This window comes from Gadus chalcogrammus, chromosome 10 (genome assembly GCF_026213295.1).
Source record: "Gadus chalcogrammus isolate NIFS_2021 chromosome 10, NIFS_Gcha_1.0, whole genome shotgun sequence".
NCBI lineage: Eukaryota > Metazoa > Chordata > Actinopteri > Gadiformes > Gadidae > Gadus > Gadus chalcogrammus.
The window spans coordinates 10,504,744-10,521,698 of record NC_079421.1 but is presented as its reverse complement, the minus strand read 5'-3'; the positions used below and the strand labels follow the sequence as shown (position 1 = coordinate 10,521,698).

At 51.1% G+C, this 16,955-nt stretch overlaps 1 protein-coding gene across 1 annotated transcript; it reads right to left on the bottom strand.

The window, feature by feature from the left end:
* Positions 1–7,283: 7,283 nt before the first annotated feature.
* On the bottom strand, positions 7,284–16,512 carry fgf24 (fibroblast growth factor 24). The gene is made up of 5 exons (XM_056600514.1): positions 16,375–16,512; positions 16,210–16,246; positions 10,994–11,171; positions 10,130–10,236; positions 7,284–8,287 (listed from the first exon to the last, which is right to left on the bottom strand). The coding sequence occupies exons 1-5, from the start codon at positions 16,404–16,406 to the stop codon at positions 8,009–8,011; spliced, it is 633 nt and encodes a 210-aa protein (XP_056456489.1). The 5' UTR covers positions 16,407–16,512; the 3' UTR covers positions 7,284–8,008.
* Positions 16,513–16,955: the final 443 nt, after the last annotated feature.

Genomic DNA, 16,955 nt, shown 5'->3' with positions numbered 1-16,955 from the left:
CGGGGCCCCCAGTGGGCCACACTCCGCAGGTCCAATTCCCCCCTGCTGGGTTTGGGTCTAACAAGGATTGGGGTCCACGTCCTAGCAGGGACTGTCAAACCACAATCCTCCTTACATTCTGCCCATCGCCCCCAAATTAGTGCCAGGAGTCATTTGACGGTTCCTTCTTCAAAGATAGCACCTTGCAAAGTCGGGCCCCTGGGGACCCCCCTGACCGGCTCCCCCAGGGGCCCGGGGCCCCCAGCAGGTGTTTGGACCAGGGCCCGGTGGGGGCCCTCACGCTCCTGGGACCAGCGCCTTTGAAGCGACGCTCCGGCACGTTGGAAGGCCGGCCTGGGAACCGGACCGGTCTGTCAGCTCAGAAGGTCTGGACCCCCTCCGGTTCAGACCGGGTCTGAGCAGACCTGGGGTCTCGACCCTCTCCGGTTCAGACCGGTTCTGAGCAGACCTGGGGTCTGGACCCCCTCCGGTTCAGACCGGTTCTGAGCAGACCTGGTCCGGGTCCGCCCAATCAAGACCGTTTACCCAATATGGGCGGGTCAATACGATGAGCCCATGGGAGAGTCTTCATGAACCACCAAGATGGCTGCCACTGTTGTGTCCGACAGGGCACGGCTCTGATTAGCTGAAAACTCCTCCAATCATATCCAGAGACACTTGATCCACGCCCGTTGATGAGACCCCTTAGGAAATTAAAAACAAACTGAAGGGTCGAACCAGCGACCCTGCGGTTGCCAAGCAAACCGCTCTACTTCCACCCCCTTTAACCCCCGCCAATCGCGCCATCAACACGTCCTCATGGAGACCACAGAACACAGTGCCAGGCTGAACACAGATCACAGATCACAGATTACAGATCACAGGACACAGATCACAGATCACAGAACACAGATGAGCGCCATTTACACGTCCTTCATGGAAACCACAGAACACAGTGCCAGGCTGGACACAGATCACAGAGCACAGATCAGAGAACACAGATCACTGATCACAGATCACAGATCACAGATCACCGATCACAGATCACAGACCAGCTCCCGCGGGATGAAGGGGTGAGTCCGTCATGTGAACCTCACGGCGGGGGGGGGGCCCGGGGGGGGCCCGGGGGGGGCCTGGGGGGGCCTGGGGGAGCTCGGGGGCCAGGGGCCCTGTGCACTAATCAGACCTCCAACACACATCCCCTGTCAGGATGGAGACCTAATGACTCACTGGTGGGGTTACAGGGCTTACATGGGCCCTTTGTCCTCGCATACGCATGGCAGGGCCCCACACCACGGCCCCCCAACTAGTGGACCCTAGAGCGCAGGGGCACCAACTGACCCCAAACTATTGGACCCAAGATAGCAGGGGGCCCAAAGTATTGGACGCTAGATAGCTAGGGCCCCAAACTATTGGACCCTAGATGGCAAGGGCCCCAAACTATTGGACCATAGATAGCAGAGGTTCCCAAACTACAATTCTCCAAATCCATGTAAATTTACTAAAGTATACTTGGTGGTGGTTGGTTTGGTGTTTGGGTGGTGGTTGGTTGGTGTTTGGGTGGTTGTTGGTTGGTGTTTGGGTGGTGTTTGGTGGTTGGTTGGTATTTGGGTGGTGGTAGGTGGTGTTTGGTGTTTGGGTGGTGGTTGGTGGTGGTTGGGTGGTGGTAGGTGGTGGTTGGTGTTTGGGTGGTGGTTAGTGGTGGTTTGTTGGTGGCTGGTTGTGGTTGGTGTTTGTGTGGTGGTAGGTGGAGGTTGGTTGGTGTTTGTGTGGTGGTAGGTGGTGGTTGGTTGGTGTTTGGGTGGTGGTTGGTTGGTGATTGGTTGGTGGTTGGTTGGTGTTTGGGTGGTAGTTGGTGGTGGTCGGTTGGTGGTTGGTTGGTGTTTGGGTGGTGGTTGGTTGGTGATTGGTTGGTGGTTGGTTGGTGTTTGGGTGGTAGTTGGTGGTGGTCGGTTGGTGGTTGGTTGGTGTTTGGGTGGTGGTTGGTGTTTGGGTGGTGGTTGGTTGGTGTTTGGTTGGTGGTGGGTTGGTGTTTGGGTGGTGGTTGGTGGTGGTTGGTTGTTTGGGTGGTGGTAGGTTGGGGTCTTGGGGTGGAGGGGCGATGGGAGGGGGAGAGGGGGGGAGGGGAGTGGGGGAGAGGGAGAGGGGGAGTGGGGGAGAGGGGGAGGGATGGGAAAGTGCTGATGAATTGCGCTGCAGGCCTGTGAGAACGAGCAGTAATTACAGGCTGCCTGGTGGACAGGAAAGAGGTTCCTTCACAAAGAGCGGTCTCATGCTGCGCACAATGAGGACCGGAGAATAGAAGAACACAAGTTAATGAAGGGTGTTACCTGGCAGCTGCTCTGCCTCTCTCTCTCTCTCTCTCTCTCTCTCTCTCTCTCTCTCTCTCTCTCTCTCTCTCTCTCTCTCTCTCTCTTTATTTTCTCTCCCTTTGCATCATCCCTTTCTCCAAGCCATCCTACAAATGTACAACTCTCCCTCTCTTTGCGTCACTCTCCCCATTTCCCTCCCCCACTCTCTCCCTCCCTCCCTCCCTCCCCCACTCCCTCTTCCTTCCTATGCGGTCCCTCTTGTTGGTGTGTGTGTGTGTGTGTGTGTGTGTGTGTGTGTGTGTGTGTGTGTGTGTGTGTGTGTGTGTGTGTGTGTGTGTGTGTGTGTGTGTGTGTGAGTGTGTGTATGTGTGTGTGTGTGTGTGTGTGTGTGTGTGTGTGTGTGTGTGTGTGTGTGTGTGTGTGTGTGTGTGTGCACATGTAAGTGCATGCTCTGGAAAACAGTAGTGAGTTAATAAGGTTTTGACTCAGAGCAGAACTCAATGAAGGAAACGTTGTTTTGGACAGAACTAGATGTGGAGTGGACCTCTGGTCTCAGATCAGAACTAGATCTGGAGTGGACCTCTGGTCTCAGATCAGAACTAGATGTGGAGTGGACCGCTCTGCTCTCTTGTCTCAGATCAGCTCTATAGAACTACATGTGGAGTGAATCTCTCTGCTCTGGTCTCAGATCAGCTCTGTAGAACTAGATGTGGAGTGAACCTCTCTGCTCTCTGGTCTCAGATCAGCTCTATAGAACTAGATGTGGAGTGAACCTCTCTGCTCTCTGGTCTCAGATCAGCTCTATAGAACTAGATGTTCAGGTTCACACTGTACTCAACGCTGGCATCTTCTACACTGATTCATGTGTTCACGAGAAGGCCTCAGCCAGAGAGCTGGGGTTCGAGGTAATCATACACACGGCAGTACAGTAAGCATATTCCTAATCCTGTGAAAACAGGGCTCAGCCTGGAGGCTTAGACCCACTGGGCTCTGCCCGGGTCGGGCCCAGAGCCACCACCAGAGCCCTGTGGTTTGAGTCCCGGCCCGGGGTGTGTTGGTCGTGTCCCGGGCTGTGTGGGTTGTAGCCCAGTGTTTTCTGCTGAGCGACAGGAAGTGAACAGCCAGCTCATGGTCCACGCTGGATTCCGCCCAGACCCGGTCGCGGGTTTGGCTGCTGGGTCGGGTTTTCCCCGCTGCAGACGGCGGGGGTCCCTGCCCCGGTGGTGGTCCTGGTTCGACCAGGTTGGGGTTCTGGTCCTGAGCCCAGTGGGGGTTCCCCATGCAGGGTACCATTAGCCCGTTATACCTGTCGGGCTTCCTAACTCAAGATGTCTTATAGGCGCTGTCAGCGATGTCCCCGTTGAAGCTGACTTCCTGTCCGTCTCGCGCTCCCTCTGTCCCTTCCCCTCCACAAGTTACCATGGATACGGTTCTTCTACAGACACACGGCACCATCAGCCTGGTCCCCAGACCCTCAGTGGGGGGTCTGGGGACCAGGCCTGGAGGCTGAGTGGAGACTGCTGAGCTAGAGGCTGAATGGAGGCTGAATGGAGGCTGAGTGGAGGCTGCTGAGCTAGAGGCTGAATGGAGGCTGAGTGGAGGCTGAGTGGAGGCTGCTGAGCTAGAGGCTGAATGGAGGCTGAGTGGAGGCTGAGTGGAGGCTGCTGAGCTAGAGGCTGAATGGAGGCTGAGTGGAGGCTGAGTGGAGGCTGCTGAGCTAGAGGCTGAATGGAGGCTGAGTGGAGGCTGAGTGGAGGCTGCTGAGCTAGAGGCTGAATGGAGGCTGAGTGGAGGCTGAGTGGAGGCTGAGTGGAGGCTGAGTGGAGAACCACGACCGGCAGGGGCGGAACGTCTCAGTGGGAGTGTCGGAGCGTCGCAGTGGGAGGGTCGGAGGGTCGCAGGGGCCGGGTTCCACGGGGCGGGCGGCAGTTCTGAGACCCCGTTCTTGTTTGTTTGACAACAAACCCAGAGAGCATGTTCCTCTGAGTCGCTTCGAGTTTGAACGGGTTCAAACCAAAAGAAAGTGGTTCTATCGCTCTGAAAAGCATTTTGCGCGGATAAAAACAAGAAATGTTGATATTTCTGTTAATTTCAAGCGCCCGGGCTCATAGCTGCAGATCTACTCTCGTTCATTCACCCTACAGACGATGGGATTCACCACTTCATACGTTGTGTTCCGTCTGTATGCTTTGGTTTCTGAGAGGTTGATGTAACTCTGCCCTGAATCCATAACCTACGATAAACATGAATACAGAGTAATGTATTTATATGAACACATATCCCAGCAGTCCTGGTCGGGTCCAGGGGAGAACATGAGAGATCAGGATGGATGAAGAATGAACCATGGGGCTAATGTAGCCAATAGCTTTAGAGCCACAGAGCTCTAGTCAAACTCCTAAAGCCCAGGAGGGAGACGGGACTTATAGGGACTAGAACGACTTTGTAAGGGCTTACGGGAAAGGGGTGTGTGTCTGTGTGTGTGTGTGTGTGCATGTGTGTGAGTGCAGAGGTACCACTAAGTGCGTTTGTGTGTGTCAGTGTAGGTTTGTCTGTGTGTGTCTCTGCATTTCTGTGTGTATGCATGTGTGTTTGTGTGAGGTTGTGTGCATCTTCATGTGTGTGTGTTTGTGTATTTGTGTCTTCATGTCTGTATTGATGTGTTTTTGTGCTGATGTGTGTGTGTGTGTGTGTGTGTGTGTGTGTGTGTGTGTGTGTGTGTGTGTGTGTGTGTGTGTGTGTGTGTGTGTGTGTATTGATATATGTGTGTGTGTGTGTGTGTGTGTGTGTGTGTGTGTGTGTGTGTGTGTGTGTGTGTGTGTGTGTGTGTGTGTGTGTGTGTATATGTGTGTGTGTGTGTGTGTGTGTGCGCGTGTGTGTGTGTGTATAGATATGTGTGTGCGTGGGTATATGTATTGATGTGTGTGTGTGTGTGTGTGTGTGTTTGTGTCGATGTGCATGTGCGTTTTTGTGTGTATTGATGTGTGTGTGTGTGTGTGTGTCTGATAGGTGGTAAGGCGGCTGATAGCAGTGCGAGGAATTTAAACAAAAGCTTTTTCTCTCCTCAAAACGTCCATCTCTCAGTGTGACGGCTTCTGTAAACACCATTCCAGCGTTCGCATTATAACACACCGCCACATTCCTGCACACACAAACATCGGAAACATACGTGTGTGTGCTCAGAGCACAGCGTCAGAACCTGTAAATGAAGGTGTGTGGGTTGATCAGGTCCACATTGAGGTAGATGCGTTCCATCCTGCGTCCAGAGCCCTGAAGTTCCTTGGTTTGAACCGTCAGGTTGAAGATGGTGTGTTTATGTATGTTCCTGACCTTTTGAGATGATTCAGGATCTAAACCAGCTTCTCAGAGCTAATGGCATAAATCACTGGGCGAGCTAATGCTAAGTCTGCGGCGGCTAGTGTCATACATCACAATGTTAACGCTAAGTCTGCGGCGGCTAGTGTCATACATCACAATGCTAACGCTAAGTCTGCGGCGGCTAGTGTCATACATCACAATGCTAACGCTAAGTCAGCGGCGGATAGTGTTATACATCACGGGGCTGAAGCTAACGCTAAGTCTGTGGCATGTAGTGTCATACAAAACAAATCTAATGCTAACGCTAGGTCTGTGGTGGCTAGTGTCGTACATCACGGAGCTAACGCTAAGTCTGCGGCGGCTAGTGTCATACATAACGGAGCCAAAGCTAACGTTAAGTCTGCAGCGGCTAGTGTCATCATAGATGACTGACCGAGCTAATGCTATTGCGGCGTCTAGTGTCATGCATCAAAGAGCTACTTCTAACGCTAGGTCTGTGTCGGCTAGTGTCGTACATCATGGAGCTAACGCTATGTCTGCGGCGGCTAGTGTCATAAATAACGCTTAGTCTGCTGAGGCTAGTGTCATACATCACGGAGCTAGCGCTAACGCTAGGTCTGCGGCGGCTAGCCGCCGCAGACCTAGTGCGGTGGTCCTTTTGAGAGCGTCTGACCTTAAAAGCAGAGCTCACACGTCAGGTTTGTATATAAAATGGATACCTTGGCAGGAGGAGGGGAAGGGAATGTACCGGGTCTACCTGCGCTGAGCGAACATCCCAGATTCCAGCGAACCGTCCTCCCTTACCGCCGCCAGCACACCAGACACAAATAGCTCAGTTTTTAAATATAGTCCTCGTTTTATTAGCAGAGGCCAGATAGAACTCATCACATTGTATTTACAAAGAGAGGCAATAAATATCTTCATAATAGTCTTAAAATTACTTTGTTTACATTTGTTTTAAAAAAAAGAAGGGTTGGTAAATGAATCGGAGGGGATAGGAGTCCAGAGGAAAAGGAGGAGGAGGAGGAGGAGGATGAGGAAGACGACACAGCTTCCTAGGGTTCAACAGAGGCCTGTGAACTTTGACCTGTGGCTGTCTGAACTGCAACATGGGGGCTCTCTGTTTCCTGTAAGTCTCAGGTTCAAATCATCTAATGAGAAGGGAGGACATGGAGATGATGATGATGATGATGATGTCAAAGATGATGATGATCATCATTTAGATGACCTTGTGGACAGCAGAGATCAAAGTTCACCGAAACATCTGTCCCGTCGTTTCACATTTCCTTCATTGGATGTGAATTCGATTTAATGTCAATCTGGTTTTGGTCGAGTTCTGTCTACACACAGAGAAAGATGATGAAGATGCGGACCGGGTTTGAAGAGGAGGAGGAGGAGGAAGAAGAGGAGGAGAGGGGAAAGAGGAAAAGAGGGGGAGGAGAAGGAGAAGGAAGAGGAAGAGGCGGAAGGGGTGAAGGTGAAGGTTGCGAGGAGGATCAGCTGAGGAGAAGGAGATGAGGAGCTGAGGATCAGGTGAGGAGGAGGAGGAGGAGGAGGAGGAGGAGGAGGAGGAGGAGGAGGAGCAGGGATTAAATCGTGATGTGATGAGGTTTGAAGACAGCGGAGAATATGAATCAGATCAAACACAGACCCCCCCCCCCCCCCCGCAGTGTTTAAACAAGAGCTGAGAGCGGCGCACTCGGCGGACTAGTCAAAGCATGTCGCCCTCTCGTTCAGGGACTGCTCATCGCTGCGCATTCCACCTGGCTAGCCCGCGAGCACGGCCAAGCCAGCGGCGGGCGGGAGAGAGACTATGGAGCGAGGCGGGGAGAGAGAGAGAGAGAGAGAAAGAGAGAGAGAGAGAGAGAGAGAGAGAGAGAGAGAGAGAGAGAGAGAGAGCAGCGACTGTCAGGTGGGCCGGGTGTCACGGCCTCGTCTCCATGGCTCCTGATTCCACTGGAAAGTATGGAGTCTGCGTCGTCAGGGGCAACGCAAACAGAAAGCAACACGGTATTCCCATAAAGGCTCGTAGGGGGGGCTGCTCAGGGTGTGGGGTCCGCACTGATGTCAGTCGCTCTCTGTCCCGAAGCGAGCCCTCCTCCCCACTCACGTCAGCTCCAGCATCAGCACCACCCCGACACCTCAACACCACCTCAACACCACCCGTCCCGCAGTCCACAATAAAAAAATAAAACATCTTTGATTTCTCCTCCGCCTCGTCTCCGCTCCTCTCCCGGTTCCTCGTTCTATCGCAGAACAAGTAAAGTTCCTCAAACGTTTGTTTTGTGTTTTTGTGATTTTTCACCACGGGACAAAAAAAGTTTCGAGATTCTTTTTACAAAAATAATAAAACCAGAGCCGCGGTAGCATCCCCGCGGCGGCAGCGGCAGGCGGAGGCTCCGTCAGTTCCGCCGCGGGTGGAGCTTTAAGCGACGCACGCGGCGTGTTGCCTTGGTGACTGTGGTGAAGCGGAACTCCTCCAGGGGGTCCTCCTTGCCCTTGGGGTGACGCTTCATGAAGTGCACCTCCTGCTGCGTCTGCGCGGTGCGCGAGCCGTTCTTGGGCCGGCCCTTGCGGTTGAAGCCCAGGTAGCAGCCCTTGTACTTGGCCGACACCAGCGCCGTGTAGTTGTTCTCCAGGAACTCCTCCACGAACACACACTCCTGCTTACGTCCGTCTTGCTGCAGGCAGAGAGAGAGACAGAGAGAGAGAAAGAGAGAGAGAGACACTGTTAGTGACCGCCTGGTTACTGACCGCCTGGTGACTGACCGCCTGGTTACTGACCGCTTGGTTACTGACCGCCTGGTCACTGACCGCCTGGTCATTGACCGCCTGGTTACTGAACGCCTGGTCACTGACCGCCTAGTTACTGACCACCTGGTTACTGACCCCCTGGTTACTGACCGCCTGGTTACTGACCGCTTGGTTACTGACCGCCTAGTTATTGACCGTCTGGTTACTGACCCCCTGGTTACTGACCGCCTGGTTACTGACCACCTGGTTACTGACCGCCTGGCTCCTCCAGGGACCTCCTACTGAGGAACATGGACCTGGTTCAGTTAGAACCGCTCAGAGTACACCTAGGTACTGAACTACGGTTCTATAACAATGTACATGGGGGGAGGGAGCGACAGACAGACAGGAAGTTAGCCCAACGATGACGTCGCTGACAGCGCCTACAAGACAACTTGATGTAGGAAGCCTACGGGTAGGCTGTTGACCTTGAGGTCTATAAAGTCTCCAGGTCTATGAGTTCCACCAGGCCTACGCAGTCTGTTAGTTCTACCACGTCTGCTAGGTCTGCTAACCCACGCCATACGGGACGGTTTCCATAGCGACGTGCAGGGGAGCGATGCTGTTGGTGTTATGGCGGTCTGCATCATGCTCATGTCACACAGAAAGCGGTGTGATGGTGTCATGGCAACCAGTAGCGACACAATGACTTGTCAAGTGTGAGGGCCATTGGGGAACAGGTTATGGAGCTGAGTGTGTTTCACCTGGAGAGACGCGGCCTAGCTGTCGGGAGAGGTGGCCTCACACTTTCTAACTCACACAAACACACACACAGTTACACGCACACAAACACACACTTTTACACACACACACACACACACACACACACACACACACACACACACACACACACACACACACACACACACACACACACACACACACACACACACACACACACACACAAACACACACATAAACATGCTTACACACACACACAACCACACACAAACACACGCACAACCACACACACTGTTAGACAAACACACACAAACACACAAATATAAACATGCTTACGAACACATACACACTCGAAACACACACACGCATGCATACACGCACACACGCCCAAGCACGCAGTGTCAGTGTGACAGTGTGAAAAACACACAGACACACATATATACACATACACACACACACCTGTCCAGCACGTCCCCCATACTAAGATGGATATACAAAGGGAAGCGGTTGTCGCGGTAACCACGTGTATGATGTTATACCCCCGCTGATGACACTTAGGAGTAAACAAACAGACGAGGTCCTTAAGGAGCCGGTAGGGGTTAGTCAGTACTGAGACAGGTCATTAAGGAGCAGGTAGGGGTTAGACAGTACAGAGACAGGTCATTAAGGAGCAGGTAGGGGTTAGACAGTACAGAGACAGGTCATTAAGGAACAGGTGGGGGTTAGACAGTACAGAGGCATGTAATTAAGGAGCAGGTAGGGGTTAGACAGTACAAGGACAGGTCATTAAGGAGCAGGTAGGGGTTAGACAGTAGAGGCCGGTCATTAAGGAGCAGGTAGGGGTTAGACAGTACAGAGACAGGTCATTAAGGAGCAGGTAGGGGTTAGACAGTACAGAGACAGGTCATTAAGGAGCAGGTAGGGGTTAGACAGTCCAGAGGCCGGTCATTAAGGAGCAGCTGGGGTTAGACAGTACAGAAGCAGGCCATTCAGGAGCAGGTAGTGGTTAGACAGTAGAGGGCAGGTAGGGGTTATAGACAGTCACTCACCCGGCCCACTATCTTCTTCTTGTCCGTCATACAGATGTAGTGCTCGCTCTCCTTGCCCTTGATTCGGATGTGGCTGCCGAAGGTCTCCGTCTCGACCACTAGGAGCGCTGGAGGGAGAACATCATGTTAGAGGACAGTCACGGGTTTACAACAAAACCAACAAGTTGTGGCTCTACGGTTTGTAGGAACTCTTCACCCTCCGACCGACACAAACTCAGAAACCGTTTAGAAGACACAGAGACCGAACCCCTTCTGTGCTTTGATCAGCATCATACACACCACGACCGGGATGAGTCTGGGGGCGGGGGGGGGGGGGGGGGTGAAGTGGGGGAAGTGAGGGGGTTGGAGGGGGAGGGGGGGGAGGGGGGGGGAGGGGGAGGAGGGTGCAGTCTGGGGGAGGAGATGGGGGAAGAGGGGGTCTGAGGGCGGGTTCCAGGGTGTCTTTAATGGTCTCAGAGTTAAGATGAACCATTAGGTAAAGACACTGGTCCATTCACCGGCCCCCTGGAGGGATAGGGGAGATACACACACACACACACACACACACACACACACACACACACACACACACACACACACACACACACACACACACACACACCCTCCCAGCCAGTGAGGTGTGTTGGGGGTCTGTGTTGGGGGTCTGTGTTGGGGGTCTGTGTTGGGGGTCTGGGTTGGGGTCTGTGCTGGGGGTTTGTGTTGGGGAGTCTGTGTTGGGGAGTCTGTGTTGGGGAGTCTGTGTTGGGGGGTCTGTGTTGGGGGGTCTGTGTTGGGGGTCTGTGTTGGGGGGTCTGTGTTGGGGGGTCTGTATTGAGGGGTCTGTGTTGCGGGGTCCCTGTTGGGGGTCCCGTGTGGGCTCCGTACCGAACTTGCCGCCGTCGTCTCCGTTGGCGTTGACCCTCTTGCCCATCACCTGGACGTGCTTCCCCGTGGTGCGGGAGTACAGCTGGTAGATCCGCACCTGCTTGCGGCTCAGGTCCTCTGGGTTCCGTGTGTGGTTCTCGATGTAGAACCGGAAGTCAGCCGAGGTCTGCTGGGACTCCTTGGGCGAGAGAGAGAGAGAGAGAGAGAGAGAGAAGGAGAGAGAGAGAGAGAGGGGGAGGTTTACATTACGCCTTTAACTCAAACTTATTTTAGCATCTTCTTTAAGTTAGAATGTGCAACGTCAATCTCATCCGAGAGAGAGAGAGAGAGAGAGAGGGAGAGAGAGAAGAGAGAGAGAGAGCGAGAGAGAGATAGAGAGAGAGAGAGGGAGGGGGAGAGAGAAAGAGAGAGAGAGAGAGAGAGAGAGGAATAGAGAGTGAAAGAAAGAGAGTGAGAGATAGAGGGAGAGAGAGGGAGAGACAGTGATAGTGGGAAAGGAGAGGGTGAGGGTGAATGAGAGAGAGAAGGGAGGGAGGGAGAGAGGGAGGTGAAGAGATCTCAGTGGATAGGTGTTGATAGAAATACTTTATGGGCTCCAAGTCGTGGAGCTGGAGGGCGTGAGGCTGGACGATGTGGCGATCGTCCTGCGACCATCTGAGCTGATCTAGACCTGCAATATCTAGAACTATAGGCCTAGACCTGCAGCATCTAGACCAGTAGACTCTAGATCAGGGGTCTCAAACTCGCGGCCCGGGGTCCAATTGAGGCCCGTGGGATGATATTTTGTGGCCCCCTACTTGACATCAAAGTTTAGTGTTAGTGCGGCCCGCGCGTTGTTGTCAAACGCACATTTTGCTGAGTCGCTTGCCACAGTTTTTTATCACTTGTGATAGGGTGACCAGCTGTCCCGGTTTTGCCGGGACAGTCCCAATTTTGAATTGCGTGTCCTAAGTCCTGACAAAAGCCAAAGGACGCTAAAATGTCCCGGTTTTCCACCAAACACTATGAAATGTCCCCGGTTGTCAGCGATTACATAGCCAACGTGATCTAATTATAGCCCGATCATTAACTTAGATTGGGTCAGTTGTGCTACTTTTTTTGGTGGAATACTGGATCTGGCCCAGCCTGACCCAGACTCTACCTCCAGCGGCCCCCAGGTAAGTTTAGTTTGAGACCCCTGCTCTAGATGTACAGACCTAGGCCTGCAGTATCTAGATATGTTGACTCTAGGTCTATAGACCTACACCTGAAGGATCTATATCTTTAGACTGTAGATATATAGACCTAGACCTGCAGCATTTATATCCATATCCTCTAGATATTTTTACTAAGACTTGAAGCATCTACATCTGTTGTATCCAGATCTATAGCATCTAGATCTATATACCTAGACCGGTAGAATCTAGATATCAAATACTTAGACTTGAACCATCAACATCTGCTGTACCTAGACCTGCTGCACCTAGAACTGTAGACTCTAGATATGTCACACTTAGACGTGTACTATCTGGATCTATAGACCTAGACCTGTAGTACCTAGACCTGTTGCTCAACAAATATCTGCCCACAGGCGCTGAAGCGCACCATAAATTACATAACGGCTGTAGTAAAAAAACACACAAACACACAGACGCATAGACAGGCACGCACACTCATACAGAGACACACACACACACACACACACACACACACACACACACACACACACACACACACACACATGCACGCAGCCACACACACAGGAAAGTGTTGTGTTAAGATCCGCTGGCCAGAATTCTGAAGTTCACCTACAAAAGGGGGGTGTTTGTGTGTGCATGTGTGTGTGTCTGTGTAGGTGTACCTTCTTGAATGTGCAGACTGAGCGTGTGCAGACTGAGCATGCTTAGAGCGTGCATGCTCAGAGCGTGCATGTGCAGACGGTTAGCATTGCTAGCTATAGGTTAGCATTGCTAGCTAGAAGTTAGCATGGTTATGTAGGGTTAGCATGCAGGGCAGTGTCGGATGTGTTTAGCTCAGAGCATCATCACGCAAACCCTTCAATGGGAAATCAACGCTGAGGGCAACGGATCCACCACTCATCGGAGACGCACGCTCTGAGCATGCTCAGAGCATACGTGCGCAGACTGAGCATGCTCAGAGCGTGCGTCTCCGATGGTGGATCCGTTGCCCTCAGCGTTGATTTCCCATTGAAGGGTTTGCATGATGATGCTCTGAGCTAAACACATCTGACACTGCCCTGCATGCTAACCCTACATAACCATGCTAACTTCTAGCTAGCAATGCTAACCTCTAGCTAGCCATGCTCACCTCTAGCTAGCCATGTTCACCTTTATCTTACCATGCTCACCTCTAGCTAATATTGCTAACTTCTACCTAGCTATGCTCACCTCTTGCTAATAATGCTAACCTCTAGCTAGCCATGCTGACCTCTTGCTAAACATGCTCACCTCTAGCTAAACAAGCTTACCTCTCACTAACCTTGCTGCCATAAGCAAGCTAACTACACCTCAGAGGAGTAGGTTTGGATGAGCAGGTAGACTCATCCAAATGTCTGTAGCATGACGTCAGCACACAGTACTACAGAACACACAGTACACACTGGGGTACTACAGAGAAACACAGTACACACTGGGGTACTACAGTACTACAGAATACACAGTTGTAGACAGTACTTCTAACTGCGTATACCTAAACGTGGACACCACCGTCCAGACCAACTCCAATCATACAGAACCTTCTGGGTTAGTAGACACCCATAATACTCGGCCCATCAGATAGGGAGCTGCCCATACTCCTTAATGCAGGAGGTATGATATATCGCATATCCCATGTCAAGATTAGAAAAGGAACCTCCCACTGAGTGCTCCAGAGGACTACAGATATAATGGAGGCCTGGTCCTAAAGAACTACAACCCCCAGTGATACCTCACTGAATGGATGCGCACTCTCAGAGGAGATGGGAGATGTAGTTTATATGAGTCGTCAAGCGGTCAGTAGTCCTAATATCCCCTGATAAACAAACACTCAAAAAACAAATAAACTAACACTAGGTAAACAAACAATAAGTAAACAAATAAACACATACTTAACAAACAGATTAGCAGACACTAAACAAACAAATAAACAAACACCAGGTAAACAAACAATATGTAAACCGATGAACAAACACACAACAAACAGATAAACAAACTCTACACCTCAGAGCCAAAGGACGATCAGACAACATTCAAACCCAGCAGAGCATGGTCGACACACACACACAACACAATACACAACAACACTGTACAGAGCTCAGACACAACAAAACCCAACACACTACAACACACTATAGCGCTACACATTGCAACGCAACGCAAAATTCCACAACACAACACAACAAACCACAACACACTACAACAAGCCACAACACGACAAACCCCAAGACACAAGAACACAATACACCACAACCCAACAAACCACAATACATAAGAACAAAACATTCCCCAACACAGCAGAAAGCACTGCAACACAACACAACACAAAACAAAGCTCTGCAACAAAACACAACACAGCACAACACAAAGCACCGCAACACCACAACCTACCACACCACACCACACCACACCACACCACACCACACCACACCACAACACAACACAACCTACCACACCACAAAACAACATAACACAACATTACAAAACACCACACAACCCAAAGCACCACCTCACAACACAACATCCACACCACAACACAACATAACAAAACACAACCCAACGCACCACCACACAACACAACGTACCACACCATAACACAACACAACATAACAAAACAAAACACAACACAACCCTACGCACCAACACACAACACAACCTACCACCCCACAACACACAACAACACAACATAACAAAACACAACACAAACAACATAACAAAACACAACACAACCCAGAGCACCACAACATAATACAACACAACATAACAAAACCCAAAGCACTACAACACAACCTACCACACTACAACACAACCACACACAACACAACCAGCTTTCTGGTGGATCAGGATGATCTGAGAAGCTCAAATGTTTCCCTCTTCCCTTTCGTCCCACGGTCCGAAGATGAAGATAGATCTAGTTCTAAATTATCTAGATTACACTCAGATATATCTTGTTCTAGATTATCTAGATTACACCCAGATATATCTATTACTTGATGATCTAGAATCATATTCAGATAGATCTAGTTCTAGATGATCTTGATTATACGCAGATAGATCTAGTTCTAGATGATCTAGATTACCCTCAGATAAATCGAGTTCTAGTTCTTCATAGATCTAGATATAGACACACAGAAAAACAGATGCATGCACTGTGCATATATTACAAATGTTATTACACAAAGTGTGCAGATCGCTATGAGGTTATAATGCTAGATTGTTTGAATTCCATAACATTACATTTTATACAGTTCTAATTTGATTAGATACTAGATCGACGTAATTGAATAAGACAATAATATATTCTACACCTTCTGATTGAATTGCATTAGAGGCCCAGGTCGATATAATAGCCAATCACTATAGGTATATATTATGTTATAGTGTATTATTGAATCAGATCCAATTAAATTTGATTATTTATACAATCATAAACCATGAATTATATATGAATATCGGAGTATTTCTGAGCCCCTGCGTTGATTCGACTTAACTATTTTTTTAAGGCCCCCAAATCATCTGCGTTTAATTTCTCCGGATAAAGAACAATTAACACTCTAATAAACCAATTAAGGCTTGGAGCCTCGCTCTCCTCAGATCAGAGCCTGACTCGTATATTATACACAGAGAATATTTCTCTCTTTACTGCAACACAAACTCATAATTTGCACAAATGTTCGCATTTTAGAGAGTATGCCAGTGTGTCTCTGGGACTAATTCATCTGCTGTTATAAACCGCTGGATTTACAGCGTGTCGTTAAACCGATCCGGGATCAATTATGGACTCAATAAAAAAACAACAACGCCGTTCTGCGCTCCGAACCGTTCTGAACCAGGCGTGCACACTCTCTCACACACACACACACACACACACACACACACACACACACACACACACACACACACACACACACACACACACACACACACACACACACACACACACACACACACACACACACACACACACACGCGGCAGGTATGAGGTGTGTGTCTGTGTGTTGGGGGGGGGGGGGGGGGACGTACCTGGAGTTGAAAATAGAGGACCAGCAAATGTAAACACCTGAGAGAAAAGAGGGAGAACGATGGGAGAGAGGGGGAGAGATGGGGGAGAGCGGGTCATTAAGAGAACTCTACCTGGATGACGACATACCACGTTTCAGCTTCTATGGGCGCGCGGGGAACACTTACAGGTACACGAGCCTGGACGGGATGACCGACATGGTGAGAGAGACACCTGAGAGACACCTGTCTCACAGATCACAGCCCGGGACGCGGACAGACCCGCTCCTCCAGGGCGGGCTCACACACACGGTTGAATTCCAGTGTAATGACAGATCAGCGCGGGGCGGCGGCGGTACGGGGCGCAACATCAGAAATTATCCCAAACACCCCCGGGGGGGGGGGGGGGGGGGGCGGGGGGCTGGAGCCCGATGTCCCGGGACGAGGCTGCCCGACGGGGGCGATCAGTCAGAACTAAAAGATTCTCAGCAACAATTATAAATTTGCACCCAAAAAACCCAAAAAACAAGTACAATGGACACGTCAATCACGTGGAAAGGTGGATGCACGCGCCTGTCCGCGAGAGGGACCACCGCGGACCTCTCCTCAGAGCCGCGCGTGCCTGCGGCGCATGACGACACCTGGCGACGGACGGCGCGATCTGTCAGAGCACGAGCGGCACCGGAGAGCAGCAGTGACCGGAGGAGGGTCAGAGGAGACTCTTAACCGGCAGCACTTGGTACCGGAGGGTCCGAGCAGACTCTGAACCG